The 21,752-nt window shown below is 39.1% G+C and overlaps 2 protein-coding genes across 2 annotated transcripts; one reads left to right on the top strand and one right to left on the bottom strand.

Annotated features, from left to right (window-relative positions):
• Positions 1–3,014: 3,014 nt before the first annotated feature.
• Positions 3,015–6,812, top strand: LOC134742630 (probable rRNA-processing protein EBP2 homolog). The gene is made up of 5 exons (XM_063675807.1): positions 3,015–3,166; positions 3,713–3,933; positions 5,178–5,336; positions 5,974–6,121; positions 6,419–6,812. The coding sequence occupies exons 1-5, from the start codon at positions 3,113–3,115 to the stop codon at positions 6,779–6,781; spliced, it is 945 nt and encodes a 314-aa protein (XP_063531877.1). The 5' UTR covers positions 3,015–3,112; the 3' UTR covers positions 6,782–6,812.
• A 579-nt stretch (positions 6,813–7,391) lies between these two features.
• Positions 7,392–21,602, bottom strand: LOC134742629 (signal recognition particle subunit SRP72). The gene is made up of 13 exons (XM_063675806.1): positions 21,447–21,602; positions 20,873–21,107; positions 19,216–19,360; positions 18,775–18,965; positions 16,762–16,899; positions 16,120–16,252; positions 15,478–15,657; positions 15,209–15,367; positions 13,185–13,400; positions 12,566–12,663; positions 10,729–10,830; positions 8,186–8,290; positions 7,392–7,559 (listed from the first exon to the last, which is right to left on the bottom strand). Exons 1-13 carry the CDS (start codon positions 21,547–21,549, stop codon positions 7,430–7,432), a joined length of 1,935 nt encoding a protein of 644 aa, XP_063531876.1. The 5' UTR covers positions 21,550–21,602; the 3' UTR covers positions 7,392–7,429.
• Between the last annotated feature and the right edge of the window lie 150 nt (positions 21,603–21,752).

Raw genomic sequence — 21,752 nt, 5'->3', positions numbered from 1 at the left:
ACAACCCGAGCCCCTTTCATCGAAGATCAAGGCTACTTCTACGATAAACCACGAGTACCATTCGTTTTCTAAGTTAGATAAAAGTATATTCACAGTTGCCATAAATGTGATACCAAAAAGTACTTTCGTTAGTACTTTGAAGTAAGGTTGTTATTAGGTCTGGTTTTGAGGCCTAAAATTTGTTTTAACGATCTATAATAATTACGAACGAACTTATACTTTGTCAAAAGAAAGAATTTATAATTAAATTGTTGTCCATCGCTTTAACTATTACACTAAAAATTAGTGTATGTAAGTAAAACTAAAGTGATATATGGATTTACAGATTAATAGGTAACAACCTGTCATTTTAATAAATTTTATAATGTACCTATTATAAATGTTTACATTAAACAAAATGTATGGAAATGACAGCTGATTACAATATCTAAATCAAAAAGGATAAAAGAAAAATTTCTGTAAAATTACTTGTAGTAAAAAATTGTAAATATGTATTTGCCTTTTTTTGTTTAGTACTTTATTTTGACAGTTTAGTCTTGGAAACATCGAAGTTACCCGATTCTAGTGATATATTAAGTATGTATTTTAATTGTAATAGAATGGTAAATACTCAAAAAAAAATGTGGAAACAACACTGCCTTTAACTAATTATATTTTAAGATAGTAAATTACATTTTTATAAAAATATCTGATGTGTTTTTACTTTTCTAATTAATCAATTTATGGGTCCCCGGCAAGCTCGGTTCTCCATAAGGGCCCTCCACACTCATGCGCGAATCACGGCGCGAAGCCGCGAACGTGAGTGTGGAGTCTAGTTCGCTTTTCAGCGAAATCTACTCCACACTCGCGTTCGCGGCTTCGCGCCGCGTAGTCTGGAGCGGGCTATACAAACGTAGTTCCGCTCTCATTTTAAAACGACTCTCTAGATTACTCTGAAACTTTGTACTTACAATAGGATAAGGTAAATCTATATCTGTAATTAGTTTATGTAGCTTCTGATACCATAGTTAAAAACATTACACTCTCTTTTTTGGGCAGTCGTGTAAAAAAAATACAGCGAATTCAAGTTTTTCATACAAAAGTTGTTTTGCTCTATTTCGTTTGTTTTATAAACTGGAGCTATATAAACTAATTACAGACTTAGATATATCTCATGTCATTGTATGTGCAAAGTTTCATTCCAATCCAACACGTAGTTTTTAAATGAGAGCGGAACTACGTTTGTATGGGAAGGTGCAATTCGGCCGAGCTTGCCGGGGACTCAATCTTTATTCTATGCATAGATACCGGGTGTTTTATCAACCCATACACTATGAGAACGCAGTGGTTATATACTCTTTGACTATGAGGTGAATGCAATGTAATGGTATAGTAATGGTGTCATGGAGACTATATAAAGGAGCCAAATCTCTATATATGAAAAGTGTCCATCAAAAAACAGCAATTAGGCGGCGCCACCATACACTAAAATACTACCAAAAACAACCTACGTAATTTGGTCGGGTTATTTGTTGCCTTATATGGTTCATGTTATACTCATGTCCCAGAGCCTAACTAGCGCCACCGGAGAGATTAGGAACTATTATTTAAAGCTGAAAGCGGTCACTTTTGCAACAATTCTGCCATAAGAGATTGGCATCCTTTCTATACCATCCATAAATGGTGTCCACTGTCCAGTGACAGATTTCCGTTTTTTTTTCTCTTTATTTATGATTTCAAAACTACACCATATAAACGATATATCGGAGAGGCCAAGGTGTTTAAAAATATCTGAAGGAAGCCTCTATTATCATGAGATTAAAGAGCAGGTTCAGATATTTATGAGTACCTTAGCCGCTACCCGCTACGTTTAATCTGATGGCGACTGTACCTACAAAAGAGCTTGATTGGGCTGTAATGTAATGGCTTCTCTACACGATGGCCCAGCATAGGCCCGTCCATGGGACGCACATAAGCGTTAGAGGGCGCAAGTGATATTGTATTGCTATCTCATTCCACCACATAGCTGCGTCCCTTGGACTGGCCTACGCTTTGCCATCGTGTAGAGGAGTCCGTCTTGTCTCGTGGCTACCATTTGGCTATCTGCCTCTTTATCGCTCAAATATGCAAGAGTGACAGAGATGTTAGATAACAAAATTTCGATTCTCTTGTTTTGCGATAGACCCTCAAATTGCGATAGTGGCGCCACCTGCGCAGTTTCGTGTAATATTCTCAATTACTAAGGCCTCATATACACGAGCGCTTTTTCAACGCGCGTTAAAAAAGCGCTAGAATCTGCCCGCACGCTAAATTCGATTTAAAGTCCAAGGCTTAAAGTTGAAAATCCAACAACGCTTGATAATAAGCGCTACCGTCATCGGGTGAATAAAATAATGGAAACATGTGTATTTAATTCAATCAATAGAGTAACTTATACTAGAGCGGTACTGTCATAATAAATTTTGTAACCACAGTAAATTCACTGCCATCTATCGACACACTTTAAAACTAAACATGAAGGTTTATAAAAATACGTTAAAATGTATTAAAATATGGATAAATGATTTTTTTATTTGCATTAATTATTTTAATGATTTTGACCCATGTTCTTTCACTAATATGCGTTAAAATTGTTAAATAACAAACGAAACCGTCAACGCTATCTATACGATAGTAGGCCAAAGCTAGTAGCGCCCTCTGATCGAGAATCAAATTTTCTTGATTTACGAGGCACGTTTTTTCCTTAGACTGTATCCATCTGTTACGGAGTTATATCTATCTTTGATTCAATAAATACACATGTTTCCATTTGTGTCATTCAAACGCTTTTTTAACGCGCGTTGAAAAAGCGCTCGTGATTATGAGGCCTAACGTAGTCGAACTATGCTTATCCCACGTACGGTGAACCACCTTTCACTGCACTCGAACAGGCCTAGGATCAGCTTTTAAAGTTGCATGAACAGTAAAAACGTGAACTCGAATAGCTAATATCATTATCAATTAAACTGGCAACACAGGTGTTGAACTGTCAAGAGTGTCAAGTACACCATACGTTTTTAAGAGGTTATGTTTATTCCTCACGATTATTCGCTGCTTATCTCAGTTTTAATTTTAACTATATTTTAATTACACAATGGGTGACTTTGTCTTAAATAACAGTGAATCAGAAGTCGACTCAGATGACGAGGTCAGTATTTACTATGTATTACAAACTATTCGTATATTTTTGTTTTCCTAAAATGACCACACGGCACAACGTATTTTTTTGTTATAAAATAATTTTAAGATGAATGCCTGACGCATTTGGTGATGTGCTAATTGTGTTTTCAATACGTGGGTATCGTTTTATTTCAATTTAATGTCAGTACGATACGATAGTTAAAATCACAGACCTATCAAACGAAAATACCTAATACGTTACTTTCATCATCATAATTTAAGAGCATGGCTCTTGTCGGTGGAGTATGCGCCAGTTTTCTCGGTCCTCGGCCAGGTTCTTTAGGTCCCTGTAAGACACGACATTTGCTTTCGCTTTCAGTTGTTGTGTGTAGCTTGCTCGTGGTTTTCCGCGGCCTCTTCTCGCTTCTATCTTGCCTTCTAATATAGTGTTAAAGAAAGTGTCGTGTGTGACCTATCATTCTGCCTCGTCTATTTTCTATGGTATGTTGTATGATGTCAGTTAATGAAAACGTTACTTTACTCTGGTTTAAATGTAATTGTTTTTTTATTGTAGTTGCAAGAGGCGTTCGCGAAGGGCTTGCTCAAGCCAGGTCTGAATGAAGTAATAGAGAAAGAAGCAAAGAAGCATGTGAACAATATAGCAGATTTAAAGCTGAAGCTGAAGGAGTTTCAGCTCAAATTGCCGTGGATTGAAGCCCTGGATTTGGTGACTGCAGTTGCACCGATGGCACCGGACGTCGCACTGCAAATACAGGAGACCGCTCAGAGGAGAAAGTAAGCTTTAGTTTAGAATTCTGAGAGAACTAAAAATCACCAAACGACTCAACAATCTGCCAGGAGAGGGCTCTCAGATTCTTTGGGCACATAATGCGATCGCCACACCACAGCCTCGAACGTGACATCATACTGGGGCAAGTTGAAGGCAAGCGTGCTAGAGGAAGAGACCCGGCAAGATGGTCGGATTCCATTAGACAAGCATGTGGTTCCATGCAGAGGGCAGCCCACATAGCCCTTGATCGCGTTAAGTTAAGAAGAAGAAGTTTAGAAATAAATTTAAATCTTGATCTGGCACTTAAGATGGTCCGATACACAGGCACAAAAAATAAGGGTGCAAATGATCATTATATTATTCTGTTTCTAAATGACTAAGAACCAGATAACGCCCATAATTATAAACTAACACGGGACTTAATAGCGTAAAAACTGACGTTTATTTGTGGCCTGACGTTTAGAACGTGACGTTACGTTCGTGGTCACAGGCAGACTGGCAAGGAATTGTATCAACATCTCCTTGCTGCGCGGGTTTGGGAACTACCTGCACTTGATCTTATTAACTTGTACGCTAGGGTTGTCACTTCAACACTCACGACATCCGATGGTATGGATGGTAACCAGATAATGGTCTGATTTTATTTGTATTTCATTATATCAATTATTTCAGTAATTAATATATTTTCTACAACCTAGGTAACGCACATCGATCATCACAATTCTCCCTTAATTCGGCTCTTTTGAGTCAGCATTAGTGCCAGATTGGGGTGATTGTACTGTAAATAGAAACAGAACTGATTTATTTTGTATGAATGCAATATAAAAATGAAATACATAAAACAAGACAAATAAGTAAAATTGTGGAATGTGCAACCAGATATATCTGTGAAAGAGATAGCTTAGGAATAAACCTAAACTAACAATTGTAGGGTAAATTCATTTCAATAAGACAACCCTAGCCAAATTCAATGAAATTTAATGAGAGAATAATTATCACCTTCAGTTTGGGTGTCCCTTATTTTGCGATTTTCAGAAATTAATAATGAAAAAATCTTGATGCGAAAAGAAAACCAATAAAAACTTATAATTTGTATGGGAATTTCAGATGCAAGTCAGCCACTAGGCCAGACCGGGTCATATCAAAATATTTAAAGGCAAAAAAAGAGACACCCTACTTTCAGTGTTACAAAATATGTTCTCAAAAACCTGAGTCATCTATTCACAAACATTTTTTTCGCATGTCACAGGAATATAAAAGAAAACAGCAAGGGTATACACATGTACGACCCGTCACAAGACCCCGTGCTGAACGAGTTCAAGCGAGAGAACGTCATACACCGCCAGGCGCAAGCTGCCGTGGTGGAGGGACTGAAGAAACTTAAAGAACTGAATATTCCTACCAGAAGGTAATGTGATACCTAGTGTTCTTTGAACCTAATTTGTAGACCTCTATTAAGACGGAATTCACGCTGCGGGTGCACCGGCTAGTCAAGTAATTATGTGCACTTCAGTTCATTTGTGGTGCGCGTGCCGCGACGGCTGCAGGACACCATCGCCAACGCGGACTTCTAGCCGAAGGGAATCACGTTTCGGCGCTTCCATTCCGGAGCAACGAAGCCACGCTATTACGTCGTCGCCCAAATCCAATGTTTAATTTGTTATTCGTTTTTTTGCGTATTGTTTCCTTGTATTTTCTTCTAGTTTGTAGTTGTGTAAGTTGTGTTACTAATATTTATGTGTTACTAGTATTTGAGTAATAAAATAAATAAATAAATTAGTATATTACTTTGTAACACTTGTTTTGATTATGTGTCTAAAGCCCTTGCTAGACGGTTGCCGACAAGCCCCTCAGACCGCGTGGCCTTGGTCTGGACGGACCGTGTAGACAGTTGTTACCAACAAAATTTCATACAAACATTACCAAGGTCAGACAGTCTGAAGGCTTGTCAGCGACCGTCTAACACACGCTTTATTTAATCAACTTTCAAAGTCATTGATTAGTTACCCACAAACATTGGTTCAAATGCATAACACCGTCCGCAGGCCTGAAGACTACTTCGCCGAGATGGCGAAGACGGACGAGCACATGCAGAAGGTGCGCAAGAACTTGCTCGCCAAGCAGGCCGCGCAGGCGCGCACGGAGAAGGTGCGCCAGCTGCGCGATCAGAAGAAGATCGCCAAACGGGTGCAGGTATGATAATTCATGATTTTTATGCCGAAACCGAAACCGAAACCTCAGTCGCACACTGACGAAAATACAGTTTCGGTCCGGCCAAAAGGTTTGGCAGTGTTTTGACCGAAACAGTTTAAAATACTGAAGCTTAATTTCTGGTTGTAACTAATATTTTACGATACAAATCCGTCTCTGTCTGGATGTTTAAGTAATTTTAGGAATTTTCGTTACAAACACAAAACTAAATGTTATTTCATACATCTGTACGTAATGTATTTATAGGTCACTCATTTACTATAAAAACACTTATTCCAGATTGATGCTCGATTGAAACAGGCTTCAGAAAAGAGAGAAATGCTCGAACAGCTCAAGAGAGTCCGCAAAGGCAAATCCACAGACCTAGACTTCCTAGATGACAACAAAGGAAAAAATAAAGGCAAAGGCCCACAGAACAAGATATCCAAGAAACGGGCTATGAAAGACAAGAAATTCGGCTTCGGGGGTAAGAAAAAAGGTTCTAAACTAAATACTAGGGAATCTTCCAGTAATATGGAAGGTTTCAATAGCTCGGCCAAGAAGAAACCGTTTGATTATAAGAATGTTAAGAATAAGCAGTTTAAACCAAAAGGAAAGAATCAGAGGCCCGGGAAGTCTAAGAGGAAAAATGCTAAGAGATAATGTATTTTTTAATAAAATTTGTTAGTGCCTATTTACTTGTTTTATTTCAGTGATTGTTTATAATTTTGAATGAGAACGATTTATCAACCTTTCTTTAAACTACTTTAAACCAAAGTGTGCCCAAGCAACCGGATATATTTAAAACACATTCTTTTTTTTAGGGTTCCGTACCCAAAAGGTAAAAACGGGACCCTATTACTAGGACTCCGCTGTCCGTCTATCTGTTAAAATTTTCAGATGATGTATTTCTGTTGCCGCTATAACAACAAATACTAAAAAGTACGGAACCCTCGGTGGGCGAGTCCGACTCGCACTTGCCCGATTTTTTTTGCTGTTGCTTCTCCACACGAGGGCTCTTGATGGCCGAGGCGGCGCTAGGTCTCATTATTTATTCTAATTAAAATTCCTCGAGTATATGCCATTTTTAGAGGCTTACTGGGAAATGAAAAACTTTAGTACACAACAGCCAGCTACAGAGAGAAGTGACCCCCCCCCTGCATAGACTGATTGGGTCCTCCAACCTACATTATAGGCACAAAGTACAGATTTACCACTTGCGGCCCTTGATGGTAAATACAGAAAGGTTGGAAAATGAAAGACAAATAATCGGTACAAATAATCATTTATTGTGCATATATCGGAACAGAATTACCACTTGCGACCTTTTCCTTTCTTTTTCTGCTGTTGCTTGCGTTGCCAGGCAGAATCCTGCTGCTTCTCCACGCGAGGACTCTTGGCGGCCGAGGCGGCGGCGCTGGGCGCCTGCTTGCTCATGTCGCTGTAATCATTAGAAACAGTTTAGTAATCACGAGTTAGTTATAGTTTTTTCACCTCAGCAGCTCGAACAAGCCTACTTTCGTCACTCCCTGGAGTGAGGAAAGTGCGACTTTCCTCACTCCAAGGAGTGAAACAATGTAGTTTTTTAATTAACTGAAGGCCATGAACTTCATACTTTTATTACATTTTTTTTTATGGTACGGTACGGTCCGGTCCGGTCCGGTCCGGTCCCGTCCCGTCTCGTATCGTAGATATTATAATACTTTTTTTTTCTGTTTATTCTGTGTAATTCGAAATACATTTTAACCTTTAATATGTTCTCACTACTGAGGTGAAAAATTATGTGTGCAACACGAGAGCAAAGTTGTTTTACATCTCGTGTTTTTGAGTCCCTCGCTACGCTTAAGATTCTACCTTAGAATCACTCGCTTCGCTCGTGATTCGCTTTCTCGGGACTCAAAATAAACACTCGCAAGAAAAACCAACTTTCCTCTCTTGTTGCACAAATAACTATTTCAGAATCCATAACTCACGCGGAAACAATATAGGCCTTTGTCCTTCAGTACACCTGCATGAAATAAGATATTTTCCGAGCAAGTGTGATGATATAGTAATTAAAATACTTACTAGTGATCAGTGGCCGTGGTGGACATGCCCTGGCTCCCCTTGATGACGTCACGGCGCACGCCGCGTCGCTTGCGGTACGCCGTGCGCTCGTACTTCGGCAGCCATCTGGTTTGGAACATTACGTAATGTCAATACTTTTCAAATATAGTTTGTCAAAGGACTGTCTCATTTCAAACATAGACAGAGGGAATCATACTATCTTTGTCTTACACTAGTACTAGCTTCCAAAAGAAAGGGATGAGTATAATTTTTCTGGTTGTTACTGACTGACAAATTGGTTTGGCCAACTATAATAGGTTTCCCTATCAATCCTACCAAATGTCAAATTATGAAATGAAACTTTAAAAACAGATTATATCGCGTATATTGAATTTATAATACATCCTGACGTTTCGAACCCTTTACAGCGGTACCGTTTTTACCCTTTGGGTACGGAACCCTAAAAACGGGTCACTCACCTATTTTGTCGAAAAAAAAAAAAATTTATGTCGGAAGTTTCCATTTTGAAAATTTCCTTTCCTATTAGAAAATGTGAAAAGACGTGGATAATTTTTCATTGGCTCTTTCCATGGTTAATTTACGAGAGGTATTGGCATTGGCAGGGTGAATCGTTTGTTACAAGCGAACGAAAAAAGCATGGAAGACTAGCTTCAAACAAAATATCAGCCTAAAAGTGGCCCCAAAATTAAAATACGCATGCTCACCAGCGGACCAATTGCAAAGTCAAAGTTTAGGCATGGGTTTTCTTTGACCAAGATTATGATTGGTCAATTTCACCGACCCGAAAAACTTTAGTCGCTCTGATTGGCCGTAACACTGTCACTTGAAAATACGACAATGAAAACGGTTTCATGCAATATACAACGTTTTATATGCAATAAAAGAAATCAAAATTACCCTGGTTAAATTATACGTGAAAGTTAATCCCATAATATTTTCAGTGTTTGTTGGAACGGCTAGCACATCATTTAACCGCACAATAAGGCATATATTTTCCTTGAAGAAATAATCTAAATACTTCTTCCTACGCTGTGAGAACGGGCCGCCATTTGCGAACTAAATAGCGCCGTGGCACAATATTTACGCCCCACCCAACGTGGCACAAAACCTGTAGGGTCATTTTGCAGCGCTAGTTCTTCCTTCATGTTTATTATAGTGTTTAGATTTCAAACAGTCCCCTTTCGGCTTATCCTTTGTCTATTGTTAAATGAAACCGCACGTGCTACTTACTAGCATAAAAAAATGGTAGGGCCGTTTTAACCGGTTATTGAATTACCACTCTATGCAGATTGCAATAAGGTTTAAAATGGACTAATGGGAAAACATATTCCATAGCTGTGTGGTCTTTGCGGTTACTGAGTGCCGGCAAGTCGAACGCTACAGAACCAGTCTAAAATGTGTCATCGATATGCGTAACAAAGGCGCGTTATCGGAGAGCGCACTTACACTGGTTTTTTTAGCGTTGGACTAGCCTGCGCTCATGCACGAACCAGGTAAGGGACAGGGACGGATTGCGATTAAAACATTTTGATGGATTCATGACAAGTATGTATTTATTTAAGGCTTATTATTCACTGGGCAACTAAAATATTAAACAGGACCTTTCATTGGGCATAATATATAATAATATAATTTGGCCGTGCATTAATATTTTAAAGGCCAATAATTTATTAGCTCCAAATATAAGCATCATATTATTTAAAAAACTGGCATCAAATTCAAGCCACAAAAATAATAATTGGGATCTTGAAATGATAGTTTGGCAACTAAATAATAAATTGGCATCTATTATTGTAAAGCGTATGATTTTTAATATTTGTTGTCATATTAGTTGTTTATTACACCTAAGTAATCATAGAGGCCAACCTATCATTTCAAGATCCCAATTATTATTTTTGTGGCTTGAATTTGATGCCAGTTCTTTTAATAATATGATGCTTATATTTGGAGCTAATAAATTATTGCCCTTTAAAATATTATAGCACGGCCAAATTATATTATTATATATTATGCCCAATGAAAGGTCCTGTTTAATATTTTAGTTGCCCAGTGAATAATAAGCCTTAAATAAATACATACTTGTCATGAATCCATCAAAATGTTTTAATCGCAATCCGTCCCTGTCCCTTACCTGGTTCGTGCATAATTTTAAATGGCATCTGAGCGCAGGCTAGTCCAACGCTAAAAAAACAGTGTAAGTGCGCTCTCCGATAACGCGCCTTTGTTACGCATATCGATGACACATTTTAGACTGGTTCTGTAGCTTTCGACTTGCCGGCACTCAGTAACCGCAAAGACCACACAGCTATGGAATATGTTTTCCAATTAGTTCATTTTAAACCTTATTGCAATCTTCATAGAGTGGTAATTCAATAACCGGTTAAAACGGCCCTACCATTTTTTTATGCTAGTAAGTAGCACGTGCGGTTTCATTTAACAATAGACAAAGGATAAGCCGAAAGGGGACTGTTTGAAATCTAAACACTATATCAATCGCTGTTTGATACTATAGAATACTAGAAGATAGTGTAGTCAAAACTTACCTCTCTGGGTCCGGGGGCCTGGCCAGGTCCGCGTTGGGCGGCAGCTTGGTCTTGCGCTTGCGTTTCTGCTTGCGCTTGGACCCCAACTCCGACCCTGGCGTTCTGTAATTACGTTACATACTATATATCGTTAGCAGACAAAAACTGAGTTAATTTTTTTAAATGTGGTATTATGCATAGGGGGTCATCCATTAATTACATCATACGTTTAGGGGGGGGGGGGACATGTTGTGACAAAGGGGAGCCACAAACTGTGTGACGTCACTAACTTATTTCAATTATTTTATTTGCTGTACAGTTAAATAACGAGTTTTTGGAACTATAATCGTTCTTCATCATTTAATTTTCTTTCCTAATCTGTTTTGGATTATAAAATTACTAATATTTCTTTTGTCAAAAATATTTTGATAAAATATTAATAATACTTAATTCGATTTGCCGATTTCATTTAAAAAATGTGACGTCACACCAGGGGGGGGGGGGGGTTTGCGAAATGTGACCAAGTGTGAGAAGGAGGGGGGGAGGGGTCAAAAAACCTCGAATTCGTGTGACGTAATTAATGGATGAACCCTAGTTTTGGGATGTCGAACTAAGGGGCACGTTTTTTTCTTAGACTAATACCTCTCTATTACAATCAATTCCCTTTGTCCAAACTAAGCAAAGCTTGTACTATGAATTCTAGGCGGCGATATACATACTTATATAGATAAATACATAATATATATACATAGGAAACACCCATGACTCAGGAATAAATGTTTGTGTTCATCTCACAAATAAATGCCTTTACCAGGGACCGGACAACCCTTTCAATGGGCGACACTTAAACACGGCTAACACATTGAAAGACTTTCCCTTTTGAACTGCAAGCCCATTCATACTCTGACCTTTGACTAACCCTTACCGAAAAGCTAACCAAAAACAAAGATAGATATAACTCCGTAATAGATGGATACAGTCTAAGGAAAAAACGTGCCTCGAAAATCAAGAAAATTTGATTCTCGTTCAGAGGGCGCTACTAGTTTTGGCCTACAGTCGTATAGATGGCGTTGACGGTTTCGTTTGTTATTTAACAATTTTAACGCATATCAGTGAAAGAACATGGGTCAAAATCATAAAAATATTTAAATACATTCTATCGTATTTTTATAAATCTGCATTTTTAGTTTTAAAGTGTGTCGACAGATGGCAGTGAATTTACTGGGGTTACAAAATTTACTATGACAGTACCGCTCTAGTATAAGTTACTCTATGCCAAAAATAAGACTAGCTCTTAACAAGGGTTACCCTTATCTTTAAGCGCTTTTTATAAAGGTTTCCCTTTGCGTGAAAGAGACAGGATTAGTATATATCTACGGTAGTGTATGAAAAGGAAAGAAAATACGTGCCTAGTCAAAGAACGCCGCCGTCACCGTCGACGATCGCTCGGATTCGAAGTAATGTGTGCTTTATGAACAAGGTAGACGACTTTAATTAGCACTGTTATATGCTAAAAGGGAAGCCCTTTATAAGGCTAACCCTTATAAGCAATATGCAAGGTGTTGGTGAGCGGATGATAAGGGTTTTGTAAGGGTATTTGGGCTACCGATTACTCAAAGTGGTAGCTTTATATAAGGGTTTTTAAAAGTAAAACAAAGGGTTTCGTCTGGCAAAGGGTATGGTGAGTTAAGTCTTATGCAATACCCTTATAAAACCCGGATAAGGCATAGCGGGCCGGTCCCTGGCCTTTACTGGGATTCGAACCTAGGATCATCGGCTTCACAGGCGGGGTCACTACCGACTAGGTTAGACCGGTCGAAAAAATAAGAACTATAAGAAGGGATAAAGTAAGTCTTACCCGGGTGACTGCTCCTGCTTGCTCTGAACAGTTTTCTTCACAACCTTGGCTCCCATCATCCATTTGGACGACTCTAGCGCTTCTATGTCAATTTTACCCTGAAATTGTAAGAAAATTTAGGGGACGTTCAAATAATACGTAACGTAATTTTTGAAGATTTTTAGACAGCCGGAGCGTCCGTGGGAGGGAATTTCTCTTAAACACAGTACGCGACTATTTAGGTTCTAGGGTGTGAGGATGAACCCTGCCGACGGTGAGCGGTGCGATGATAGAAAGCGGCAGGCATCATGTCAAACAATTCTTTAGAGCACAGCCCATTGTACAAGCGGTGGAATACATGTAGATGTAGTGTAGGGACGTCCGGCCGGAAGCAGGCGGGCTGTCGATCACATGTCGCGTTCATTCAGCCCAATTCCCTGTAGTTGGAGCTGCTGGTAGAATACATACAAGGCAAAGTCTCTCCTTAGACTTAAAGTTCTTACTTATTTGGGCACTAAGCCTGGAGCCACGGCTTCATGAGCGGCAGCTTAATTGACCGCTTTTTACTTGACGCCATTTTGATTTTAAGCATTTTTGGTCCGATTGTGTTTTTCGTATGCACTTAAAATGACGATAATACCTCAACATTAGCCGGCGGCGGTAGTCGTTCCGCCAACTGCTTGGCTCTCCCCGGGTCGGCGGCGGCCAGCGCCTTGACCAGCCGCGCGAGACTGCGGGCGTCGTGCGGCGCCGCGCGCGCCACGGCCTCGTGCGCGGCGGCGGAGGCGGCGCCCGCGCCCGCACGCGCGTGCACGCCCGCCGCCGCCTGCCACAGCGCGCGGAGGGACGCGAAACGCTGAGGGAGAAATTATCAGTCAGTGTCGGTCGGGGTAAATATTTCGATAGACTAGTATTTTTAACCGACTTCAATTTCATAGGAGGAGGTTCCGTATTCGGTTTGGGCTATTTTTTATACAATTAGCTCCATGCATGAATTTATTTTTATTTTTGGATTCATAATTTATATCGTTGGAACACCGGAAATGATAAAAATACTATTGTTAACCTTAACATTATTTTATTAAAAAATATTTAAAATGTTGAAAATTTTTGAGCGGTTGAAACGCTCATAATTTTTGGCGCGAATTCGACAGAGCGTGATGACGACACACGTTGGGCGGCCCGACTGACGTTTGCTACTAATGACACTAATCTGTCGAACGCATGACGTCACGTGGCGTTTCCAGCGTTTCGCTCACTAGCTTTTCGCGGGCAAATTTTTGTACCTTTTATTTATAATTTTAAGTAATAAAATGGTAATTTAAAAACGGAAATGCATTTGTAACATGATATAACGGTAACAAACATCCGAATAAAACATATTTCGTTCAAATATAAACTTCATGCATGAGGCTAATTTTGGTGTTTGACGATCCTTTTGTGAATTCTCATTATTAAGTTTGACATATGTATAATAATTCAATGTTTTTAAGAATAATAATAACTGCATCGATAGATTGCTCTGATATTTAGATTAAGGTAATATTTAAAACTTGACAATCTAAAAGTGCTCCTCGCTAGGCCTATTTGAATAAAGAATATATTGACTATTGACTATATACCGAGTAGCGACAACTATTATGGGCAAAGAGTCCGGTCGAGTTATTTGCCACACGTCTTAAATAGTCTTCCTAGAGATATAATAGATAATTTACAAGAGGGTGAGCCCCATAAAATTAAAATAATAATAAAGCACTGCCCGAACTTTTAAGTTAAACATCATATAATATATAGCATATTATACGTGTCAAATAAATAGTAATAATATAAATGTAATAGAAATGTAATAGAAATATTAGAAATAAGACCATACTTAGCGTACAATCTATTAGAGTGTAGATTAGGCTAAGTCTGTAAGTAATTTTTGTAATTTCTTTTTTTGAAATACAGTAAAAAAAATTTTTTTTTTTTTAGTTATTAGCAAGGGCCTGACACTCTTTGATAGATAAAGATAGTCTTATTGCGATTCCTATAAGAGGAAAGAGAAAATAGTGCCATGCTTTGTCCTCATCACCGACCTGGTGGCATCAGTAGGAGGCGATGGTGAAACACCGTAATTTATAAGAGTGAAAGAGAAAAAATCCTATGCTGCCTAAATTTTATATGAATATTTTTTCTCTTACCCCCGGTCGCTCGGTGGCGCGTCTATCACTACTTGTATATACATACTATGTCTATGGTTGGTCTATAGTCTGAGAACGCACTGTTTGCTTTTATTTTTGATCTCAATGTTCTTTTAAATTTAACCATAATCTTAATTTTTTTCACATGTGAATGAATATGCGTTTGCTTTAATTATACCTAATTGTATATTAATTTTTAAGTTATAGATCTTAATTTTACGTTTAATCTCAGTTTATATTTTAACTGTATTCTAATTTTAATTTTTTGACGTGTAAATTGGATTTATGAATTAATTTTTTTTTTTACTCATTATTATTCACAACGACGAGACTTAATCGCGTAAAATAAGTTTTTCCAGTACGTTGTCGGCGCAGGGCGCAGAGCAACGTAGACAGAACACATATTCAGAACACATATTCATTTCAAACAAAGTAAAAAGTTTTTGTAATATCCTGGTCACGGCACCAAAGTGTAACTGACCTCATCATTCTTGTAATGCTCATAGACATCCTGGAAGAGCCGCGAAGCCTTCTCCAGTTCGTTGTCGGCGCAGAGCAACGTAGTCAGAACGCCGACAACGCCAGGGCGGTATTTGTATTCGCTCTCTTCTAGTAGTTTGACGGCTGCTTTGCGGTCACCCTGCGGAAAATTATTAGAATATAAAAATAGATCTAGAGATTTGAGAGAAAAAAACATACACTTGTGTTGTTATTGTGTTTATTAAAAACGGCTAGTGACTCAACACTTACACTCGCCAGTAACACCTGAGCCGCAGCCAGGGTCAGGGTTCCACCCTCCTTCAGCAGCAGTTGCACGGCCTGGTTCTTCTTGCCGTCTTTGACGAGGGAGGAAGCTTCCACGAGGGCCGCTCGCTGTTCTTGTTTCAGGGATTTGGTGAGTTTGACGCAGCATTGCTTGCAGAAATCGGGCTGAAACAATTACAATTGGTTATTTCGGTCCATAAATATAGATAGATACTTTTATTCAAATGCTGCAAAATTACACGATTAAAATTTATCAATAAACACTAACTGAGAAATTTCAATTGTAAAAGTAAGATGATAAATGAAAACAAGATTAAATTTAACAACTTTTAGCAGATGATGAGTAAGTATGAAGATGAAGCTTTCCTTTAGAGATTGCAACAGCTTATTTTTTCCGCAATTTCGAGGTTTGCCAGTGGTAAAAGTTGTTCAGTATGAACGAAATATTCTCCATGCAGACTATTGGTAACTCTTGATATAATATCTTATGGCATTCGAGAATAATGTCGAATACGTGACGCTACTTCAACGGTATATAATACAGGTTTCTGTAGATTATTAAGGTATATTACGTGTGACATGCCCGACAAAGTAGACATTTTTATGGAATGCGCCTTGTAGACATACCTGGTTGGAGTAGATGGCGAGTATAGCCTGGTTGTAAGTGATGGAGGTACGCTGGCGTGAGTTGAGCTTATGCTCGAGACCCTCAGCCGTGGCCGCCTTCATACGCTTCCGGGAGTCGAACACGTTGGTATCCCTGCAAATACAAGCATTTTAGTAAAGATACATCGGTAAGAAAAACAAAACAATTTCATGATCTTCATCAGCATTCGCCAAACAATGCGCTAGTTACAATTAAAAAAATAACTTAGCTTATTTTAGGTGGATTATATAGTGGCTAAAAATAATTTCATTCCCGTTGCCAGGGAGGTTTTGGGATTATAATGAGCAACTTTTACTATGGGACTTACCACGAAATCGCGTGAAAATTTTTAACCTCCCATAGAAAATGGACCAGCCAAAATGTATGAAACAGCCAAATTTTTTTTCGCGATTTCGGGGTTGATCCCATAGTAAAAGTTGCTCAGTATAATCCCAAAATCTCCCTGGTAACGGGAATGCACTTATTTCTTAGCCACCGTGTATATGTAGTGGGTCTTCGAAAAATTGTGGAATATATACGTAAAAAATATCTTCAGGTCGGAAAAGAAAATAATTTGACCTTTCTCAGTAATAAAGTACAGACGTGAACAATAATTCACTGACCTGTTAATGACAACAAGATTGTTGCTAGCAATGGCAACCAGCGCCTGGTCGCTTGGCTTGTCCTTTAACACGTTTTGGTAGATGGTTGCCGCTTCCTTCTCTCTGCCCATCTGTTGTAGACAGTATGCTTGTTGCACCCTAAAATGGAATTTTTTTCATGAGTTACTTTAATATGTTTGAATTTGAATTGAATATGATGATGATGTAATCCCGTTATCCCATTCGTTGTCATTAGCGACATAGGGCTCTCAGAATTTTTTTCCAGCGAGTAGCGATCCTAAACCACAGAATAAGTAATAGTAATATCATACAGAGCGGCCACGCACCGCCCCGCCCCGCCTCAAATGCCCTCGCCCCGCGACAGCAGATTGACGGCCGTTTGCCGGCCGCTCAGTAGGTACTGTTTTTAAGCAACTTACTCACACAATGACGCATGACGCGTGTACAGACGTGCCGTTCACACATAGAAACGCAAGTGATTTTTTATGTATAGCGTGTCCGCCCTGTGCCTAAACGGCGACTTCCAGCTCTTTCCAGCCGAGTCCAGTTGAGCCAGCCTCCTTCTGAATTGAATTGAATTCATAAAAATCCTCTGAAATAGACATTCGCGGAGCTTCCTCAACTAGTTTACCAGGCCTTACGAGGAGTTCTATTAAACACCTAGGCATTCTATACAATGCCGAATGTCTGGGTTTTAATAATATGCCTAGTCAAATTATTTTCATGTTTTGCCTTGACATTTTAGCCATTTCATGTGCCATCATCCACGTTGTTAACTGACATACAATAAACCTTATTGAAGGACTTCCGGTTCGAGCGCCATCTTGATAGTTAGCATCGTGATTAATTACTTTGTTTTTTGCTTATTAATATTGTTTAAAGTGTAATATCGATAGCTTATTATACAGTAAACTAATGTGGTAGTGTGCAGTGAATGGAGAATTAATTTTGAAGCGCGTTTAACCACCATCTTGGAGTCAACGGCCGGTAGTCCACGTGCTTCTTGTAAAGTCTAGCTATCGATTTACAAGAGCTAACAAATCACCGTACACTGTCTTGTACAACCGTACAATTTTTGTCGTTTGTAAACCTCTCAATACCTTGATACTAGCGAAATAGTCCCACTGGGCTGAAGCCATAATTTTAAAAGAAGAAGAAGAAGAAGAAACCTTATTGAAAAGACATTCGGCCTACAATGGACAGGTCAGGACAGGTTTCTGTTAGTAATGCTAAATGTTTATTGGAAGACAAAAAATGAGATGGGAAGACGAATTCAGGCAGGTGGCTTCTTCTTCTTTGTGTTAGGGGCTATATAAGGCTCCAAAGCCTATGTATCATTGCGACCATCCCTGATCTATTGTGATCGCCACCTACTACAACTCTCGATCCAAACCTGCAACTTCAAACAGCTGCGGAATCTTTTTTATCTCGAGAGACTAACTCCTCCGGGCGCAATATATGTCTGCCCAGGATTAAGTCACGAGTACGCATTAGGCAAGGGCACTCTGTGAGGATGTGCAGGGGCGTCTCCTCTGCCTCCATACAGAGTCTGCACCGCCCCATGTCACGTTTCCCCACAGCGTGCATGTGCTTATTTAGGCCGCAGTGCCCGGTAAGCACCCTTACCAAGTTGCGCAGTTGGTTCCTAGACAGCGCTAAGGCGTTCGAAGATGCCTTTTTGCTGAAGGCCTTGATAAGCGCTTTGGAATGATTCAAACCTGGTTTTTCCCTTCAGAGTTGAATGGTTTTGTAGTGACAGTAGGTCTTTAGGGTAATCCGCGTTAGGCTTCTGGGAATACCACAAAACGGCTCAGGCAGGTGGCTGGAGCCTTGTGGAGACGACAGGCTCTGGACAGGGACGCGCGGAAGAATATGGGAGAGGCCTATGCCAAGAGCAACCAGACAAGACGTCTGCAGAGAAAGGTTAGCATAAGCAGTAAGGTATTTTATAGAATATCGGACAATACAGACTGCTGTAACTTAAATACTACTAAATTTTTAACAATTACTGACCTGATGATACCCGCTTCCTCTTTAGCCTCCTCCTCAGTGCCTCCGTCTTCCAGAACACTCTCGGAACAAGCCTGCTCGGACCTCTTAAGGACCGGGAGGGCTTCGTTGTATTTGCCACGCATGGCCAGAGTGCTTCCAACATTGTAGGCCAGTTCATAAGTGTTCTCGTCGAATTGGGGTAAGTCTGCTGACTGAAAAAGGAGTTCGTAAATTAAAATGTTTTTTTTTTTGTAAATCATGATCTTTATAGACCGCGAGCCAGGCGCAAATTTCGTCAGTCATCGCCTCCCGGGCGAAAACTCATATAGCGGTTAACGGCTATGTATGATGAACCCTCGTGAACGTCAACTGCCGCTCCGTTGGTGGGTTGAGGAATGATCACCCCACCAGTGATCGTAAAGAGTTAGCCAAAAATACCATTAAATTAAATTAAATGCTTACCGGGTTCAGGGCCCCTAAATTGGCAACAACGGCAGCCATATTGGTCTTCCTTTCATCTTCATAGTCGTCGGTGGTGTTCTTCACGATGTCCCGATACAGGTTGTAGCAGTCTTGGTACTGCTCCAAGCGGTACAGGATTTGAGCCCTGTAAAGATATGATGCAATAAAGCAATCGGTTAGGATTATTAAGACTGCATTAGAGTTTAACAGTGGGAAGACGAACTCAAACTGACAGCTGGTCCAAACTGGAGAAGAGTAGCAAAATAGAAAGCAATGGAAGGAGTTAGAGGAGGCATTTGCCAGGAGGCACACTGAACTTAGAGACATATTATAACAAAAATAGAAAAAAAATGTATCAAAAATACATATATGATAAGGAAAAACAAAGCAAAAACTACCAAAGGAAGGAAGAAAAAATTTGGTTCAGGATAAAGGGCTTATATAGATAGTTTATGTATAGTTTAACAGGTCATAAAAATAAGCTTATTTTATACAAATATTTCACAGTAATTGTAACATTAATCCTACAAATTTTATTATTGGATAGTATGGAAATTGGTTTAGTTTTCAATAAGAAAATCATAGCTATACCGGTTTAGATGGAACCCACAGTAGTTTTTAGGGTTCCATACTCAAAGGGTAAAAACGGGACCCTATTACTAAGACTCCGCTGTCCGTCTGTCTGTCACCAGGCTGTATCTCATGAACCGTGACAGCTAGACAGTTGAAATTTTCACAGATGATGTATTTCTGTTCCCACTATAACAACAAATACTAAAAAGTATGGAACCCTCGGTGCGCGAGTCTGACTTGCACTTGGCCGGTTTTTTACATGCATGAACATATGGTACCTCATGCTCATGGCTTTTACCTCATAAAGATAACTCATGAAATTGCTGAGTAAAGATAGATGAGATAGATAAACCATTTATTTGTTTGCCACAATAAACACATATAAAAACGAAACAAAAGAGATACAAAAACTGGCCAAGTGCGAGTCGGACTCGCACACCGAGGGTTCCGTACTTTTTAGTATATGTTGTTATAGCGGCAACAGAAAAAAAAAAAAAAACACAAAAACGGCATCATCTGTGAAAATTTCAACTGTCTAGCTATCACGGTTCATGAGATACAGCCTGGTGACAGACGGACAGCGGAGTATTAGTAATAGGGTCCCGTTTTTACCCTTTGGGTACGGGACCCTAAAAAGCAACATTAAGATAAAAACAAAACTTAAAAATTAAACCATAGGATTGCTGTGCGTCGCAGCAAAACAAAAGGGTTCTGGCTCGGTTAAATGACTCTTTCAAGCGAAGCACTGGTATTTCTGCTAGAATCCAGGTCACTAACAGACTATCAATGTTAAAAAAAAATGTTATAATAGTAATTATAATGTCTGATTAGAATAGAAGTGTTGTAGGAAGGTAAAGGTGTGGTGCGTATGTGTAGTATTAACAAATGCAGAAGTAAAGAATAGGTTCATTGTCTATGTAATTATCTAATACATTTTGTAATTTGTCAACAATACCAAAGTCATCCGCTTGCCCTTGTCCCATTCTCTTGGGGTCGGCGCAGCATGTCTTTTTCTTCCATACCTCTCTGTCACCCGTCATCTCATCTATACCATCTATATAGACAACAATACCAAAGTACTGACCTCAATTCTTTCAAAGCCATAGTCATCTCAGGTGCATTATCAACAGTTTGCAATGCATCATTAGGACAATTAAGCCGGTACTGCGCGTAGGCCTTCTCAAAGTGGAGATCAGACGCCAGCGCAGCATTTTTAGAGTTCGTCAGAACAGCTAAAGCCTCCTTGAAGTTATGCAGCTGGATGAAGCAAATCACTTTACAATGAAATGCTTTCTGTTCATTTGGTGCTATTTGCAGGACTGAAACGTTTATATTTTATGATTAAAAACAGGTTATTGTTTTTAAAAGATGTTTTAGAGGAATTTGGATGCAAATAAAAGGTAGTTTAAGTCACATTATGGTCAAGGGTTCTAGTGAGAAAATGTACGTTCGGATAAGATTTTAAATGGGTTGGAGTGGAGATAATTTTGACCAAAAAATATTACTTTAGTGATGTTAAAGCTAGTTTATTTATTAGTAATAGATAACATACAAAAAACAATCAAAAGTCAACTTTCGAAAAATAATCGTGAAAAGATCGCGGCCAGATTTGTATGGTTATGGATATGAAGTTTGGTGAAATACAAGAATGTACTTACTTTTCCCTGCAGCTTTTAACGCTCTATCATAATCTCCGCCTTGACAAAATTTATTTAATTCAATATAGGCCTGAACAAGGTTATTTTCCTTGTTGGCCGACATTTTTTTTGACAACTTGGCATGTAAAGTAAACGTCACATCGCCATCTCTGCTGGTGCTGATCATTCGTTTCGTTACACGTTACTTATACTTTACTCGTACCCTCTTTAATTAAGTTACATTATCACATCACAGTTTGTTAAAACTTAATAGGTTAATTTCACAAGAAAACATTAGTTTTTTTAATAAACTACGATTTTTAAGAA

Source organism: Cydia strobilella, chromosome 7 (assembly GCF_947568885.1).
Source record: "Cydia strobilella chromosome 7, ilCydStro3.1, whole genome shotgun sequence".
NCBI classification, from domain to species: domain Eukaryota; kingdom Metazoa; phylum Arthropoda; class Insecta; order Lepidoptera; family Tortricidae; genus Cydia; species Cydia strobilella.
The sequence above is the reverse complement of the archived record's forward strand: the minus strand, read 5'-3'. Positions and strand labels throughout refer to the sequence as shown.

Bases quoted from the DNA above. Each gene is read 5' to 3' on its own strand.
- LOC134742630 (XM_063675807.1), top strand. From the start codon at position 3,113: ATGGGTGACTTTGTCTTAAATAACAGTGAATCAGAAGTCGACTCAGAT. The intron at 3,167-3,712 runs GTCAGTATTTAC...TTTTTATTGTAG, and splicing joins AAGTCGACTCAGATGACGAG to TTGCAAGAGGCGTTCGCGAA. The intron at 6,122-6,418 runs GTATGATAATTC...CACTTATTCCAG, and splicing joins AGATCGCCAAACGGGTGCAG to ATTGATGCTCGATTGAAACA.
- LOC134742629 (XM_063675806.1), bottom strand. From the start codon at position 21,549: ATGTCGGCCAACAAGGAAAATAACCTTGTTCAGGCCTATATTGAATTA. The intron at 18,966-19,215 runs GTAAGCATTTAA...CTCCTTTTTCAG, and splicing joins ATTTAGGGGCCCTGAACCCG to TCAGCAGACTTACCCCAATT. The intron at 13,401-15,208 runs GTCAGTTACACT...TTTCTCCCTCAG, and splicing joins AGCATTACAAGAATGATGAG to CGTTTCGCGTCCCTCCGCGC.